Consider the following 15,951-nt stretch of genomic DNA (forward strand, 5'->3'; position numbering starts at 1 on the left):
ATGAGTAGCAAGTAAAACTTCGACAACCCCCTTTTTCATAGAACTGTATCAGTCTTCCCCTTCGTGCAACACTGCCTTTTTATGACCCCTTTGCATTGAAAGCTTTGTCCAGTGCCTTTCAGGCTTCAGGATAAAGATAGCACACTAAATACATTTAGTTCTATGACTAAATGCCTTATAAAGCAACTACACTCCAATAAAAATTTTAAAAATAAATATAAGAGCTTTAAACTGTAACATTTTATATTGACTTACAGAAGTTACCTTTGCTAACTGCACGCTGTGTGGTGCTTCTGTTTCCTGAAAGATGGATTGGTTTAAATATATATGCAGTGATGTGCTGGGAAAAAAAATAAGAAAAAAAAAAAGAAAGTAGATGAACGTGATTAGCAAACTCAGGAAACCAGACTCCTTATCTGCCAGTAGAGACACACAAGGAGCAACTCATCACAGAATCTCCAGAAAGGGCTTAGGCAGTCAGAGCCCCAGTGCCTTTGGGGGAGGGGAGAGCATAAAGTGAGGCTAAAATAATGCAAGAATGTTTACACCCCAAACCCCAGCGTTGCCAGCCTTGTGATTCCTCTAGCTCCAAAAGAAGTCGAACGTCTATTCTCCGGAGAGAGTAAAACTCCAAGAATCAAACTCGCAGGGGGTCTCTGAGTCATACCAAGTTCAGTGGAGGCAGGGGAGGAGTTGCACAGTATTAATAAATATGAAGACACCTCCACCCCACACCTCCATGCTGGACTTCCAAAAGGCAGGCTTACTCCACAGGCAAGTGGTTCAAGTCATCTTCTCAGGAGACTGCCCAACCCAGAAGGGAAGCCTAAACACAAATAGAAGCCCATGACATACTGAGCTGGCTACAACTATAATGTAACTGCTGGGAGAAGGAGGAGATGGAAATCTTATGCGCGTGTGGTTGGGGTGGGTGGAAAAACACACTAAAATTTTCTTTTTCCATAGTAAGGCATCAGTAGAAGATGCCTAAAACTGAAAACCAATCGTACAGAAGTACAAGTATGTCATTAGCGACAGGACACAACCACCAGCAAGTGTCAACTCACTGCAAGAACTGAAAGCAGTTGACTCTGGGGAGCAGGAAATGAGCCGCGGGCGGAGATTCTGATAGCTTCTACTAACAGTCCTTGCAGAACTATGCCCTGATAAAATTTTTTAATTAATTAATACAAAAAGACATGTAATGCCCAACCTTACAGTTTTATTTTCCCCCCTTTGGATATTCCGGCCATCACAATAAACACCACTAATGTGCGCTACTCTCTCAGGATCTAAGGCCTACATGGAAACAGGATGCTGAGGACCTGGGGCCTAGACTCAGGCTGCCTGGATCTGAATCCCAGCTTTACTACTCACTGGCTGTGTGACCTTCACCAAGTTACCTAACCTCTCTGTGCCTCAGTTTCCTCATTGGTGGAACAATAGGATTATTTTGTAAAAATGAGTCACGTTATACTATAAAGTGCTTAAAACTGTGTTCGGCACCTAGTACATGTTCAATAATAGCTGCTCTCTTTTAAGGTATGTTTGCCACTATATTAAAGCCTCCTGACACTGTATTGATTTTGTCTTTTATTAGTTTATGTTTCATTTTCCCTGCCTTTACCTTCTCTGTCAGTCGGCCAGCTGTCCCTACTCACAGTAATCAGAGGGCCTTTCCAGGGTCACTCCTCCCACCAATGTGCAGCTTCTAACTGACAAGGCATCTGGAAACCAAATAACCAAGATCAGAATTATGTATGCAATGGAGAAAAATATGTATCACGAAGTGTTGGGAAGGCCTCTCTGTGAGGCGAATCAGCACACTTCCATATATGTACCATCTATCAGACAATTGAGAATCCTTTGGGCTTACTTCCTAGCCATCAGCTGTAGGTCAGTGAGCTGGGTGACATTCAGGCTAACTAACTATCCTAGTTTACCCGGGCCTGCTCTTTAGCAAAGCCCTGCATACCTGGAAACCCCAGTTTCAACACTGGTCCAATTACACAATCCTTTTGAGACTGTTTCATCAGCTGTAAAATGAAGGATAATATTTACTTTGACAGTCTATTGAAGAGTAAATGAGAGAATGTTCATATGACTCTTGACACACAGTAAGCTTGCAATAAATGGTAGCTCTAGCTACTGTACTCAGTTACCTATTGGTATTTCCAATTCTGATATCAGCAGCAAAATAAATTATCCTTAGAAACTTAACCGATACCTTGATTATTTTCTTACCAGAAAAATAATTTACCTTATACACAGTGGATTCCAGGAAGCTGAAATGTTTGCTTTCCCAAATTTCCTTCCAATCTTTTCCTAATAATTTGTTTCAGGGACTAGGCCTTATTAAAGAAATGTAATATTTCACCAATGCTGACTTATCCACTGGGCAAAAGCCTGAGAGGTTTCCACCAGCTCTGGATATATGCATTGTTTTCACTATGAGGATCCTGGCGTACTTAGGTAAACTTCTGGAGGAGAAATCAGCATTCCGACTCACACAAGAAAAAAGACATCAGGCACCATACCTGAAATTATTTTTAAATTTGCATCTCACTTTTTCCCTTCATAATGGCACCAAGTCATTGTCTCCTGATGGATTGACAATTTATTCACTAAATATGTCCATTCTATGACTGAAAAATAAGAGATAGTATCATCAAACAGATGAAATGCCATTTCTTGCCTCAAAAGCCAAAGCAACTCAGTACTCGACAGATACTTATTTCAGCCTGGAGGAAATGGCTCACTTTGGGGCAGTTCACCAACACATGAGTGAAGTTGTTACATGAAAAGTTGCACAATTTTGGGGTAGATAACTGAAAGGATCACAAGTTACTCAAAGCCATAACATGGCCTGCAAACACCGAGGCAGCAGAGAGAGCAGGAACAGACAGGCATATAAGAACCTTCTCTGGGGGCTTCCCTGGGGGCCCAGTGAATAAGAATCCACCTGCCAATGCAGGGGACACTGGCTCGGGAAGATTCCACATGCCTCGGAGCATTATCTAACCTGGTGTGCCACAACTACTGAGCCCGTGCTCTAGAGGCCTGGAGCTGCACTACTGAGTCCAAGTGCCCACGGGCCAGCAAGTCGCAACTACTGAGCTTGAGTGCTTCAGCTGCTGAAGCCTGTGCTCCTAGAGCCTGTGCTCCGCAACAAGAGAAGCCACTACAATGAAAGCCATGCCCTGCAACTAGATAGCGGTCCCCGCTCTTCAACTAGAGAAAGCCCACGTGTAGCAATGAAGACCCAGTGCAGCCAAAAATAAATAAATAAAGCAGTGGGTACACGTCAAAAAAAAAAAAAAGATCTTTCTCTATATGAGCTACCAAGCTCCTTCCTCCATGCTCATATTTCTTCCCCATCCATTGCTCAAGGTCTGTGAGCACAAAACACTGGCGAACCACATAAACTCTGAGGAGCCCTGAGAGACATCTGCTCCAACTATTGAAGCAAGAGTGAATGGATCCAGGAGAGAACTTTCTCCAAGTATAGTCTGATGCCCACTGGCACCAGAATCTCCTAGAGTACCTGATGAAAATCCAAAGTCCTGGGTTCCATCAGGCCCCTGAATGAAGCCCTCTGGGAAGGCAGTGAGGGAATCTGCATTAATGACAAGATTTTCCAAAGGACTCCCAATTGTGCATAAAAAGGTTGGAGAGCAACTGCTCTAGGGAGACAACAGATAGCAAAATGCACAACCATAGCTGGAGAAATAACTCTTTTTTAACCTCCACCAGCCTCAGATTCCAAATCTGTAAAATAGGGATAATAATACCTACACAGCAGGATTCCTGGTTGAGAATGATGTGAGAATTACATGAGAAAAGTAATAGCTTCCAACACACAGCTTCACATGCAGCAGGTGTTCAACAAGTATTAATCCACCCCACCTTGTGTAGCAGACTAATGAAGATTTATAACAAAAGTCCCTATTTTGAGCAACTGTTACCAAGGAAAGCAGATGGCTAGCTTAAGTTAAGGCCTCCATGTTAATGAGTCACCAACTAAAAGGCCAAGGCCAGCAGCTTTAACCACTGGTTGGGTTGCAAAAAGTACAAGCTTCAGTGGGCATGAGAATCTCCTGGATGGCTTGAAAACACAGCCCACTGGGCCATCTCTGGAGTACAGAATCAGCAGTTCTGGGCTGAACTGAGAATCTGTATTTCTAACAAGTTCTTGGGTGGTGATGGTGGTGTTGGTCTCGGAACCACACTTTGGTCATTACTCTATTAAACTCAAACTGATCTGACACCTTGTAATAAAAAAGGACAGCAACGCTAGATGCATTTCCTGTTTGACACCAGACTGGTTAGTTACACGTCAATAAAGAAAAAAGTAATAAACCCACAATTTCCGAGGCAGCCCCACCTCTGTCCCTGAGAATCTTTCTCACTACATTTTTGAATGGTGCAGAAAGAAGGCTGGGAGACTTGAGTGTCATCTCCCAGCCACTCATGTGGGTACCCCTGAATGAGACACCTGATCTCTTTGAGCCTCAGTGTACTCACCTGGGGACAGAGTTGGGCTCAGTCACTTGTTCCCAAACCTGGTGGTGCACCATCCATTGCTACAGCAGCATTTTAGATAAAACATGAATTCCCTAGCCCTAAAGCCAAGCCTAACAAATTAGAATCTCCTAAGAAGAGACTGAAAAACATGTGGTTTTGCATATGTTTTAAATAAAAGCTTGCTATGTGATTTTGGGGCTTCCCTGGTAGCTCAGCTGGTAAAGAATCCACCTGCAATGCAGGAGACCCCAGTTTGATTCCTGGGTGGGAAAGATACCCTGGAGAAGGGATAGGCTACCCACTCCAGTATTCTTGGGCTTCCCTGGTGGCTCAGATGGTAAAGAATCTGCCTGCAACACGGGAGACCTGGGTTCAATCCGTGGGTTGGGAAGATCCCCTGGAGGAGAGCATAGCAACCCACTCCAGTATTCTTGCCTAGAGAATCCCCATGGATAGAGGAGCCTGGCAGGCTGCAGTCCATGGGGTCGCAAAGAGTCGGACCCATCTGAGCAACTAAGCACAGCACAGCACATGTGATTTTCATGGGCAGCCAGTTCTGAGCAACTATCCCCAAGGTGATCTTTGAGGCCCCTTCCAGGACTAAAGCCTGGATCTTTTGATTTCTAAGCCCCTATGCCAGAGTCTGTGTTTACCAAGTAGCTCTGTCCTTTTATTTGTTTCCCACAGAGTTCATACTAGAGGATCTGAATACATTCGTCTTAAAAGAAAAGAAACTAGTCTGCTTAACACTTCCATTTTTCTCATGTATCAAACTCATATTTAGGTTTTAATTTTAAAAAATAAAGTCCAATCCTTAACAGCACAAAATAAACAACCCAATCAAAAACTCAGCAGAAGACCCAAATAGACATTCTTCCAAAGAAGACATACAAATGGCCAAGAGGCCCATGAAAAGATGTTCAACATTGCTAATTATTAGAGAAAAACAAATCAAAACTACAATGAGATATTACCACACACTGCTAGAATGGCTGTTATCAAAAATTCACAAGCAATAAATACTGGAGAGGGTATTGAGAGAAGGGAATCCTCCTATATTGTTGGTGGGAGTGTAAACTGGTACAGCAAGTATGCAGAACAGTAGGGAGGTTCATTAAAAAACAGAGCATCCACTCCTGAGCATATATCTGGAGAAAAACATGATTAAAAAGGTTACATGCACCCCAGTGTTCACTGCAGCACTGTTTACAACAGGCAAGACATGGGAGCAATTTAAACATCCATGGGCATTGGAATGGGTAAAGATGATGTGGTACATATAAATATAACAGAATATTACTCAGCCATTAAAAAGAATGAAATAATACCATTTGCCACAACATGGATGGACCTAGAGATTGTCATATTCAGTGAAGCCAGACAGAGAAGGAAAATATATGACATCCCTTACATGTGGAATCTAAAAAGAAATGATACAAACAAACTTACAAAACAGAAAGAGACTCTCAGAGAATGAACTTATGGTTGCCAGGGGAAGGATGGGGAGAAGGGTTAGATGGCGAGTTTGGGACGGACATGTACACCTTGCTATATTTACAATGGATAATCAGCAAGGACTTACTGTATAGCACATGCGACTCTGCTCAGTGTTATGTGGCAGCCTGGATGGGAAGGAAGTTTGGGGGAGAATGGATACATTCTCCCTTCTGTGTTCACCAGAAACTATCACAACATTGTTAATCAGCTATATCCCAATACAAAATAAAAAGTTTAAAAACAATTTGGTCACAGCAGAGAAGGGAGAAGGTAGGAAGACCCGAGAGCGTAGTACTGAAACATATATATTACCATATGTAAAATAGATAGCCAGTGGGGATTTGCTGTGTGATGCAGGGAACCCAAAGCCGGTGATCCATGACAACCTAGAAGGGTGGGATGGGGAGGGAGGTGGGAGGGAGGTTTAAGAGGGAGGGGACATGTGTATGCCTGTGGCTGATTCATGTTGATGTATGGCAGAAACCATCACTATACCGTAAAGTAATCATCCTCCAATTAAAAAACAAATAGTAAAAAGTGTAAAAACAACAACAAAACATAAAGTCAATGTAGGAAAAAACAGGAATTAACACAGGCCATGCAATCTTCTCTCACACCAACTTCCTAGTTACCTGCTCCATCATTCACTCACCATCACCTTAGCATCTCCCACATGCCAGGCATTATTTTAGGTGACAAGTACCCAGAATTCCACAAAACAAAGTCCCTGCTGTCACAGAGAGAATAATCAGCAGAAAGAGATAGATAATGCTAACATGGAGATAAAATAATTTCAAACATTAAGAAGTCCTGTGAAGACCATAAAGTGTAACAGGATGGAGGCCAACTGAAGACTACTCCCAACAGAGTGATCAGGGATGACTCTGCTGCCAAGGGACCACCCAAGTGAGACTCTAGAGAAAAGAACTGTGGGCAAGTGCAGATGCTCTGAGGAAGGCAAGAGCTTGGCGTTTTTAAGGAATAGAAAGGAAGGAGGCACAGGGATGAGCTGAGGACAAGGAGGCCAACAGGGCTCAGATCATGGAGACACTTACAGATCATGGTTAGAACATTTGGATCTTACATTAACCACAGTGGTAAGTGACTGGGGAATTTCAAACAGAAGAAGGATATGATCTGATTTACATTTTTAAAAATATCACTGGCTTTGCATGAGGGATGGGTTACGGGGAGGTGGGGTTAGCTAGAATGAGACCAGAAAAACAGCAGTCCAGGCAGGAAACAATGGTGGCCTTTAACTGGCAGCTAGTACATAGCCATAGCAGATGCTCAGACATTTCTGGACCACTTTAACATAGGTGAAAATCATTAATATATTTGTTTCACTTCCTGTGATATCTCACAGGAGTCCAAGGGAGAGACACTGCTGGTTACAATTAAGAAACATTAGCACAGGGGCACAGAAAGAACCAGCAGACTTGTCTTCTGGAACCCTCTCTGCCATCAGTTTGTCATGTGACCGTGGGCACAGCTCTGAATCTGTCAGATGGAGGAGAGGCTGGGCTCCCTGGTTTCTAAGATGCCCACCAGACCTTAAGTTACATGATGCTATAAGTGTAGCAAGTGAGGTTTCCTTACCTGGGTGGCAAGAGGGGCTGCTGACTCAGGGTTGGGGTTTCTGCGGTTGACTTTGAATCTCCCAGAAAGGCTCAAACTAAGCAGGAGATGGGGTTTCCATGAAGAAACTGTCCAGTCTTGCTATATCCTTTGGAAACTCTGGGATCTGGGGCACCTCTAGTACAAGCGTATAGTGATCAGCTGGGACTCTGCGGAGTAGACACTCCTGGGCATGTGAGAGCCCGCTGTGCTGAGGGGCTGGGGGCTCCATCTCTGAGGAATTCAGGGGCCAAGCCCTCAGTCACAGCCCTCCCTGAGGACTTGCTGACAGACTTCCACCTGCACTCAATCACATGGCAGCCAGGCCCTGCCGCCTGGCTCTTGCTTCCTACTGGCAGACTGTCCCCACACTGTCCACTCCCCTTACATGACCCACCGGGCACCTTGGCGAGGACCTCAGCCCGGGATCCCTAAGGGCAGGGCCCTCAATCCTAACTGCCCATCAGAATCCCCAGTGGAGATGTAAAATACATACACATGGATGTAAAATACATACACAAAGATGTATGTAAAATATATACACATAGATATAAAATACATTGGAGAAGGCAATGGCACCCCACTCCAATACTCTTGCCTGGAAAATCCCATGGATGGCGGAGCCTGGTAGGCTGCAGTCCATGGGGTCGCTAAGAGTCCGGCACGACTGAGCGACTTCACTTTCACTTTTCACTTTCATGCACTGGAGTAGGAAATGGCAAGCCACTCCAGTGTTCTTGCCTGGAGAATCCCAGGGACGGGGGAGCCTGGTGGGCTGCTGTCTATGGGGTCGCACAGAGTCGGACATGACTGAATCGACCTAGCAGCATAAAATACATACAAATAGAGATGCCGGGGCCCTATCTCATATCTGATGACTCACTCAGAATTGGGGGTAAGGGAGAGGTTAGAAAGACCACAGAAGTGGAGTTAGGCTTAGTTCACTTTACATGATGGAGAGAATGTGGACTTTAGGAAACTGCAGGCCAGAGAGGTTCCACAACATGTCTAATGCAGGGTTTCTCTGCCTTGACCCACTGACATGGTGGGCAGGATGATTTTTTGTATTGAGGGGCTGTCCTGTGCACTTTGGGGTGTTTAGAGGCATCCCAGGTCTCTGCCCACTAAATAATAGCAACTCCCCAGGTATGGCAACCAGCCACATCTCCAGATGTTGCTCAATGCCCCCCTTGAGGAAGAAGGAGCTGAAAACAGCCTAATTAAGAACCGCCAGTGTAATACCACTTAGTTAATTATTGGCAAAGTTAGAAACTAAAAACCGATCCACTAGTTCCTGGCGGAGTCGGTTCCTCCACACTGAAGCAGGAATTCTGGAACACACGGCTGAGTCACCCCCCAAGGAAATACCACAAGCTGCTCTGCGGCCCTCTGTGCCTAAGTGGAGCGGGGCGATGAAGAGCTGACCTTGCCCTTGACAAAGGAAGTCCAGCCTGGAATGGCCAGCAGCTGATCTGGCCATGTTTGGTCTCTAGCATCTGATTGGAAGGACGACACCTTATCTTTTCAAGGGCTGCTAGACCTCTTTACTCATCCCTGGGGTTGCTCCCTTGCAACAGTGAGATTCATTATGAAAATCAATCACACTGCAGGAAACAAAGGAAATCCTGACCACACCCTTGGATTATGTTTTAAAATTCTCAGGTATCTCAAATGGACATTTAAGTCAAGACCTATTTCTGTATGTCTCATTCCTTCCCGTATTAGGACTAATACAGCAAGAAGAAGAATAATCAAAAAAAACCTTACCATAAGCTTCCGTTAGCTGATTGAGGCCCTGTTTTTGTGTCAAATGATACAAATACACAGGCAATAAGTAACCAGCCATATGCAGATAAGACTCGACCAGCTGCCCACGTGGTGGGATCAGAGCAAGATAGATGAGTAGCAGTTAATAAGAATGAACAGATTTTTCAGTCTCTTGGCAACCAATTTTATTATTATGCTTTGACCTGGCAGCTGGTAAGGCTTTATATGAATTAATCAACAGGCTATGAAAAAACAGGATTAGTGGCTCTGAAATATGGTATTCTCACAGCAGTCAGAGGAAGGATGCTTTTTTCTAAGGCCACTTTCTTAAATCAGTACAGGTAACTGTAAAACAGTAAGCAAACTGTGTTTTAAAAGAACACATCTCTAAAGAGGAAGTTACATACACCTATCTACTGCATCGATCCTTACCATGTATCTTCCATATCTGTTGTAGCAAATTACAAGAAGATACGGAGTGTCAAAGGACTTGGCCACTCAAAGCAGGCGCCCTTCAGTGAGACAACACTTGGTGGTTGTGGAATTATTCTCAGCCAAGTCCTCCTGAGTCAAAGCACCTTACAGTAAGCACTCAAAGGGGATGAGAATAATAACCAGACCTTAGAAGGGATAAAAACACATGGAAAGATGGGATTTCTGGCATCACCACAGGCATACAACCAACGGTGGCTTTCAACAGCCCTGTGGTTCTCAGAGAAAAGTCAACTGTGTTCTTGAGGGTGGCTTTGCCTGCCACACAGCAGATCCAAGGGCCAGAAGGGCAGCAGGACAGTGCAGCGATATGGGAGGGAGGCAACAGAAGTGACTAAAGATCAGCATGAAAACATAAGCAACTACGTGTGATCTTTCAAGGGAAGATTCCGTGCAGCAGACTAACCACTGGACCCGGAGTTCCAGTTCCGGCTCTACCACTAACTGTGTGATCTTAGAAAATGACAACATCTCTGGAGAAAAATTTCCTTCACCACAAAACACTAGAGGAAATGGAATCTTCTCCCACTGTCCTCTAATTCTAATAATCCTTGAGTTTACACGCCCTCTCCTTCCTAAAATGGAGACATGTGCAATTAGCAAAATGAGCCATAGCTCAGTTATTCTGTGGACATTATCATGATCAATGCATTTCCTGCCCAAAAACATAAATTTATCAGACCAGAGTTAACACATTAAATCCAAGACACCAGTTAACTCTACCACTCATAGGAAAAAAACTACAAATTTTTTAGTATAAGTGTGTCCCAAAGATTGCATGGGACATACTTATAGTAAAATATTATTTGTTGTTCTTCCAATTTTTAAAATCTGGCACACTACCTTTGACCCCACATTCAAAGCATAATCTCAGCTCTCAAAAGTCTGATTTCATACAGGTGGGTGGTTCCAAGTGTGGCTGAAGCACTAAATGTGAGGCCTTCTCATGGGTGACATACATAGAGGCAAAAAATAAAACAAAACAAAAGCAGGCAAGGAAGAATGACTTGCAACATTTGTTTTGAGTAGGTGAGGCATCAAATTTTATTAAACAGTGAGTAGAATATCAATGTTAGTAGACCTCAATCATACAGGGAAAAGAATGTGGTATACTTCCTGACCAGACAGGAGGCCAAAACACAGTGGATGGAACAAGATGGATGCTCACAGCTGCACACCTCTAACCTTCTGGACACAAAGTTAATTGCAAACCTTTTATCTCTTCCTCCAACTCACTGCTCATGTCTTCTCCCCAGATAAATCAGCTTAGGGAAACCAGACCATAAACTGGAACTTCCTGACTACAAGGCAGAGGAATAAATTTGATCAAGCGAAACCTGCACACAGCATATAAAGCAAAGGCAGTGAGAAGGAAAAATTCCTCTCTTCAGAAGGCAATCTTGTTCTAACAATAACAAGGCAATCTTGCTGCATAGAGGCTCACAATTCATTTGTTTTTTAAATTGTGGGCCACTTTTTTTAAATATATAATTTTATTTTCTTATTTATTTTTGGCTCCAAAGCACAGGCTCAATAATTATGTCACACGGGCTTAGTTGCTTGGCAGCATGTGGGATCCTCCTGGACCAGGGATCGAACCCGAATCTCCTGCATTGGCAGGCGGATTCTTTACCACTGTGCCATCAAGGAAGCCCATCAGCCAACTTTATTGAGGTATAATTGAGATATAACATTGTAAGATATTTAAAGTGTACATCACGGTGATTTGACATATGTATACATTTTGAAAAGGATTCCCCCACCCATCAAGTTAACTAGGGCTCGCATTATTTACACCCACACACATATACATGCCATGGGTTTAAAAATACTCCTTTCTCATAGTTTGTAGTGAATATATAGATATGGCATGTTCCAAGATAAGTTTAACAATGGAAAGCTAGTTCAATTTTTAAAATACCACAGTGATTACTATACTCTCCAGGCCAGTTAATTCAATTCTCAGTGAGAAAGGTCGGCAGGAAACCTCTCTCAACTCTAGCCAATACTGCTTTATCCGCAACAGCAGGATGAGGTGGACTAAAACAAGATACTTAACATCTACAGGCTGAGAAAAATTAAATATATGGACTAGAGGTTTCTAATGATGAAAACAAATCCAAGGTTATTCATTAACTTATGGGCACATTCAGCAAGAATTTATTGAACACTTCGTTTGCCTATGATAGCTTGCAGTACAGGAATCACAAAGGAGATGAAGCCATGCTCTGCCTCCAGGCTATTACAGTCTCATCATGGAAATAAGGCCACATATGCATAATCAGTTGACAGTCTGAAGTCATTATGCAATTAAAAGTCAAAATGAGTCTCATAATTGGAAATTTCAGTTAGAAGCCAGAGAAAAATTAAATTCACTGCACTGCAAAATATTCATCAGGAAATGAAACTCCATTTTCTCAAATTTCCAAGGAATTTCACTCTCCCTAGATCAGCACAAGAAACCAAGTCACTAGAGACAGGCGCTGAAGGCCTCCTCCCAGTCTGCCCAGGTCCTGCCCTCGGGAAGGACCCAAAGTCCTCACCTTTCTGCTTTGTTTGACCTTTCCCTTCCTTTGTTTGACCTTTTTTTGACCTTTCCCTTTCCATGAAGAGTAAGGCCATTCCCTCTAGGGAAAAAAGTAGATAGAAAAGGAGAGAAGGAGGAGTTGCTGGTGTAGCTATGGACACTGCAAATGGGAAGGAAGAGTGAGAAAGAAATAGCAGAGTGATCCCCATTTCTCAGCTTCTCATTCCCTTTTCATTCACTCTCTCTCTCTATATATATATATATATTTTTTTTTTTTTTTTAGGGTTTAATATGTGCCAAAAACCATTCCAGGTGCTACCTCCACCAGAGCAAACAAGACAAATTCCGGACCTTCATGGAGCTTGTACTCTACCAGTGGGAGACAGATGTGTGTGTGCAATGACAAAGAATGCTACAGATATTCTAAAGAAAAATAAGGTCAAGAGGAAGAAAATGTTGGGGTTGGGGGATGGGGGACGATAATTTAGATGGGATGGGACAAGAAAGCATCTCTAAAGAAATGACTTGATTTGAATGAAATGAGTGAGTAAGCAGTGCAGACTTTTGAAGGAAGAACATTTCAAACAGAGGAAACAGCAAAGGTCCTGAGGTGTGGCTGAAGGCGAGTGAGAAAAGAGGGGAGTGATGGAAGATGAAGCCACACACCATGTAAGGTTTCCCTCTGGTATAACAAGCCACTGGTGAGTTTTGAGCACAGGACTGAGTGATATAAGCGGCTTTGGCAACTTTTTTAAGAACAGACCATAGAGTGGTGAAGGTGGAAGCAGGCTGGGCCTGCAGGAGGCTTTGGAGTAATCCAGGTTGACAAACAAAAGGAACTGGCAGGAGCAGTGAAAATGTTACAAAATGGTTCCTATCCTAGATATAGTTTCTAAGCAGAACTAATGAACTCTGCTGAGAGACTAGATGTCTGATATGAGACAAAGAAAAGAATCAGGGGTGACCCCAGGGTGTTTAGTCTGAGCACCTGTAACAATGAAGTAACTGAGACAGGGGAGACGGAGGGAAAAGCAGGTTTGGAAGAGGAAAATCAAGAGTCTGGTTCCTAGAGACTGTTGCCCACTTCAACACCCATTGCATCTGTTGTAAAATCAGGCAACAGCAATTGAGACGCTGATTCTAAATTACAGATGGAAATTCAAGGGACCCAGAATAGCCAGAACAGTCTCAAAAAAGAAAAACAAAGTGGGAGGACTCACACTCCCCATCTCAAAACCTCTCGCGTACATAGTTAACAGAGGAGAGTATGATACTAGCATAAGGATAGACATGCAGCTCAATGGAGTAGGGCTGAGAGTCTAGGAATAAACCCTCACATTTCCTGACAATTTATTCTCAACACAGGCACCAATGATATTAAAAGGGGGAAAAATAATCTTTTCAACAAATGGTGCTGGGAGAACTTGATGCCCACATGCAAAAAATTGTTAACACTCCTACCTCACGCCATGTACAAAATTAACTTAAAGCAAGCTAAAGATGAAAATGTAAGAGCTAAAACTAACAACTCTTAGAAGAAAACATAGGCATAAATCTTCAGGACTTTGGATTGAGCAATGCTTTCTTAGATTTGACACCAAAAGCGCAGCAAGAAAAGAAAAAATTAGTTATACTTCATCAAAATTAGTAAAATCAAGGCAGGTCATGGAAATTAAGGGAGGGAGGGAGTAAGGAAGAAACAATAAAGGAAAGAAGTAGGAAGGAAAACTAACATAAAATACAGATCCTCAGTCAAGTTTTTTCAGCACTACATTAACCTTTCTTTACTTGTAACCATCTGCAAAAATTCTGTCTTCCAGACTGTGTTTTCCCCCTAAAACAAGTTTCTAAGAAGGCATAAATAAATCAATAAAACAGGAACAGTGAATCACCAACAAACTAAATCACTGATAATTATAGAAACTTTATACAGCATAAGAGGATACCCCCAAAAAATAAAAATAAAAAAAAAGAGGATACCCCCAACCTCTGACTGATGAGCCAATCCCAAAGTTAAGAATCCATCCAGTAGGGGAAAATAGCTCTTAGCCCACAGAAGACCCCTGAGACAGAGGATCTAACAGATGATGCTGAGGCCATGCAGGGGGCCCACAGGAGCCAAAATTATGGGAAGGCAAAGTCATGGGTTCACAAGATTTCCTTCACTTCAGGCCTGACTTTGCTTAATCCGTGATCTATTGGGACAGAGACAAAAGCTTTGGCAAGAGTTACCGAAACCTGTCATCACATCGGCTCTACCGCCAGTCAAGACAGAAGGGCCTGACTGCCTGGTAGGGTTTTCTGTCTGACTGGCAGGGAAAGGAAGGGGGGACCCTCTCCCACCCAGACAGTTTGCCGTCCAGACCCCGCCCAACAAAGGTGTCAAGACTTTAAATCATTCAACTGACAAAACCGGAGGAAGTAAAGAATTAGAGAGGCCGTGCAGGAGCCTCCTCTCCTGCCTGAGAAGTTTCCTTCCTCCCACCCCGCCACCTCCATGCGGCCCCTAGCACCTGGATGCCGCCGGAAGGTGACCTCAGCCCCCAACCTGGGACTCCACCTAATCGGCACCTCGCCCAAGCTGACCCCTACGCCCGCGATTGTCATCGTAGAGTTTGTGCTGAGGGCCTGGGAGAAGCAAAGAAGCTTCTCCGGTGGGCTCTGCCTGCCAGAGAGCGGAGAGGAGCTGCAACCCCAACACCCGGCCCCAGGGCCAGACCCTCGGTGCGCCCGCTCCGTCGCGCTGCCCCGCGGGGTGACCGGCGCCCCGAGCCAGAGCGCTCCTCCCAGCCCGCGCCTCCGCCTCACCTGCTCCGCCCGCGGTCCCCACGCCGCTCTGTCTCTGCGCGCGGCGTCCACCCGCTGCCGGCCTTTTCGGGTCCTTGGCGGGTATTTTCCGTCTGGCCCCACATCACTTCCCGTAAAGGAGCGCGAGGTGGGGGCGGGACCTCCTCCCCGCCCTCCACCTCCAGCTTCCTCCTGTCACTTCGGGGCGCACCCCCGCCCGACAGGGCGAGCCCGCCGCCCCCAGCCCCTACGTACCTGCCCAGGGGGCCGACACAAAGTTCCCCACTCTCCTCTTTTAGCCCAAACCCAGTCTCCACTGTCCTTTCCTGGAAGGTGCCAAACCTTAAGGGGTTGTTTTCGTTTTGAGACACAGGGATGACATTTAAAAACTGCTCTGGGGTCGGGGCACTATAAGGTATAGTTTGGTGCCGCTCCCCAAATCTCCTCCCCCAAAGCCATTTTCTACAGGTATTTTTCAGGGCGTCAGGGTCAGTGTCTGTCTCTGGTCGCCACAGGTGCTGAGCGGTTGCAAAGTCGGCCCTGAGACCAACGGCTCCTGAGGCCCTAAGCGGGGATCTGAGGGGCGGGCTCCCAGCTTGCAGTGGCTGCCCACTTCGTCTGGCTTCCCCGGGGGCCAGATCCGCGCTGGGCGTCCTGGCTTTGCCACTGTCCATCCGGCCCCGCCTGCTTTTCACTCGGGTAGCCTGGCATTGGTGTTCCTGGAGTGAGGGAAAGCTCTG

General features: G+C 44.6%; 1 protein-coding gene across 1 annotated transcript in view; it reads right to left on the minus strand.

Annotated features, from left to right (window-relative positions):
- LOC138989577 (uncharacterized) overlaps window positions 1-15,885 on the minus strand; it is a 42,937-nt gene extending 27,052 nt beyond the window's left edge. The window contains exon 1 of the mRNA XM_070378560.1: window positions 15,233-15,885. Coding sequence (XP_070234661.1) covers window positions 15,233-15,885 — 653 coding nt within the window. The remainder of the gene's footprint in view (window positions 1-15,232) is intronic.
- Window positions 15,886-15,951: the final 66 nt, after the last annotated feature.

Source organism: Bos mutus, chromosome 10 (genome assembly GCF_027580195.1).
Source record: "Bos mutus isolate GX-2022 chromosome 10, NWIPB_WYAK_1.1, whole genome shotgun sequence".
Classification (NCBI taxonomy): domain Eukaryota; kingdom Metazoa; phylum Chordata; class Mammalia; order Artiodactyla; family Bovidae; genus Bos; species Bos mutus.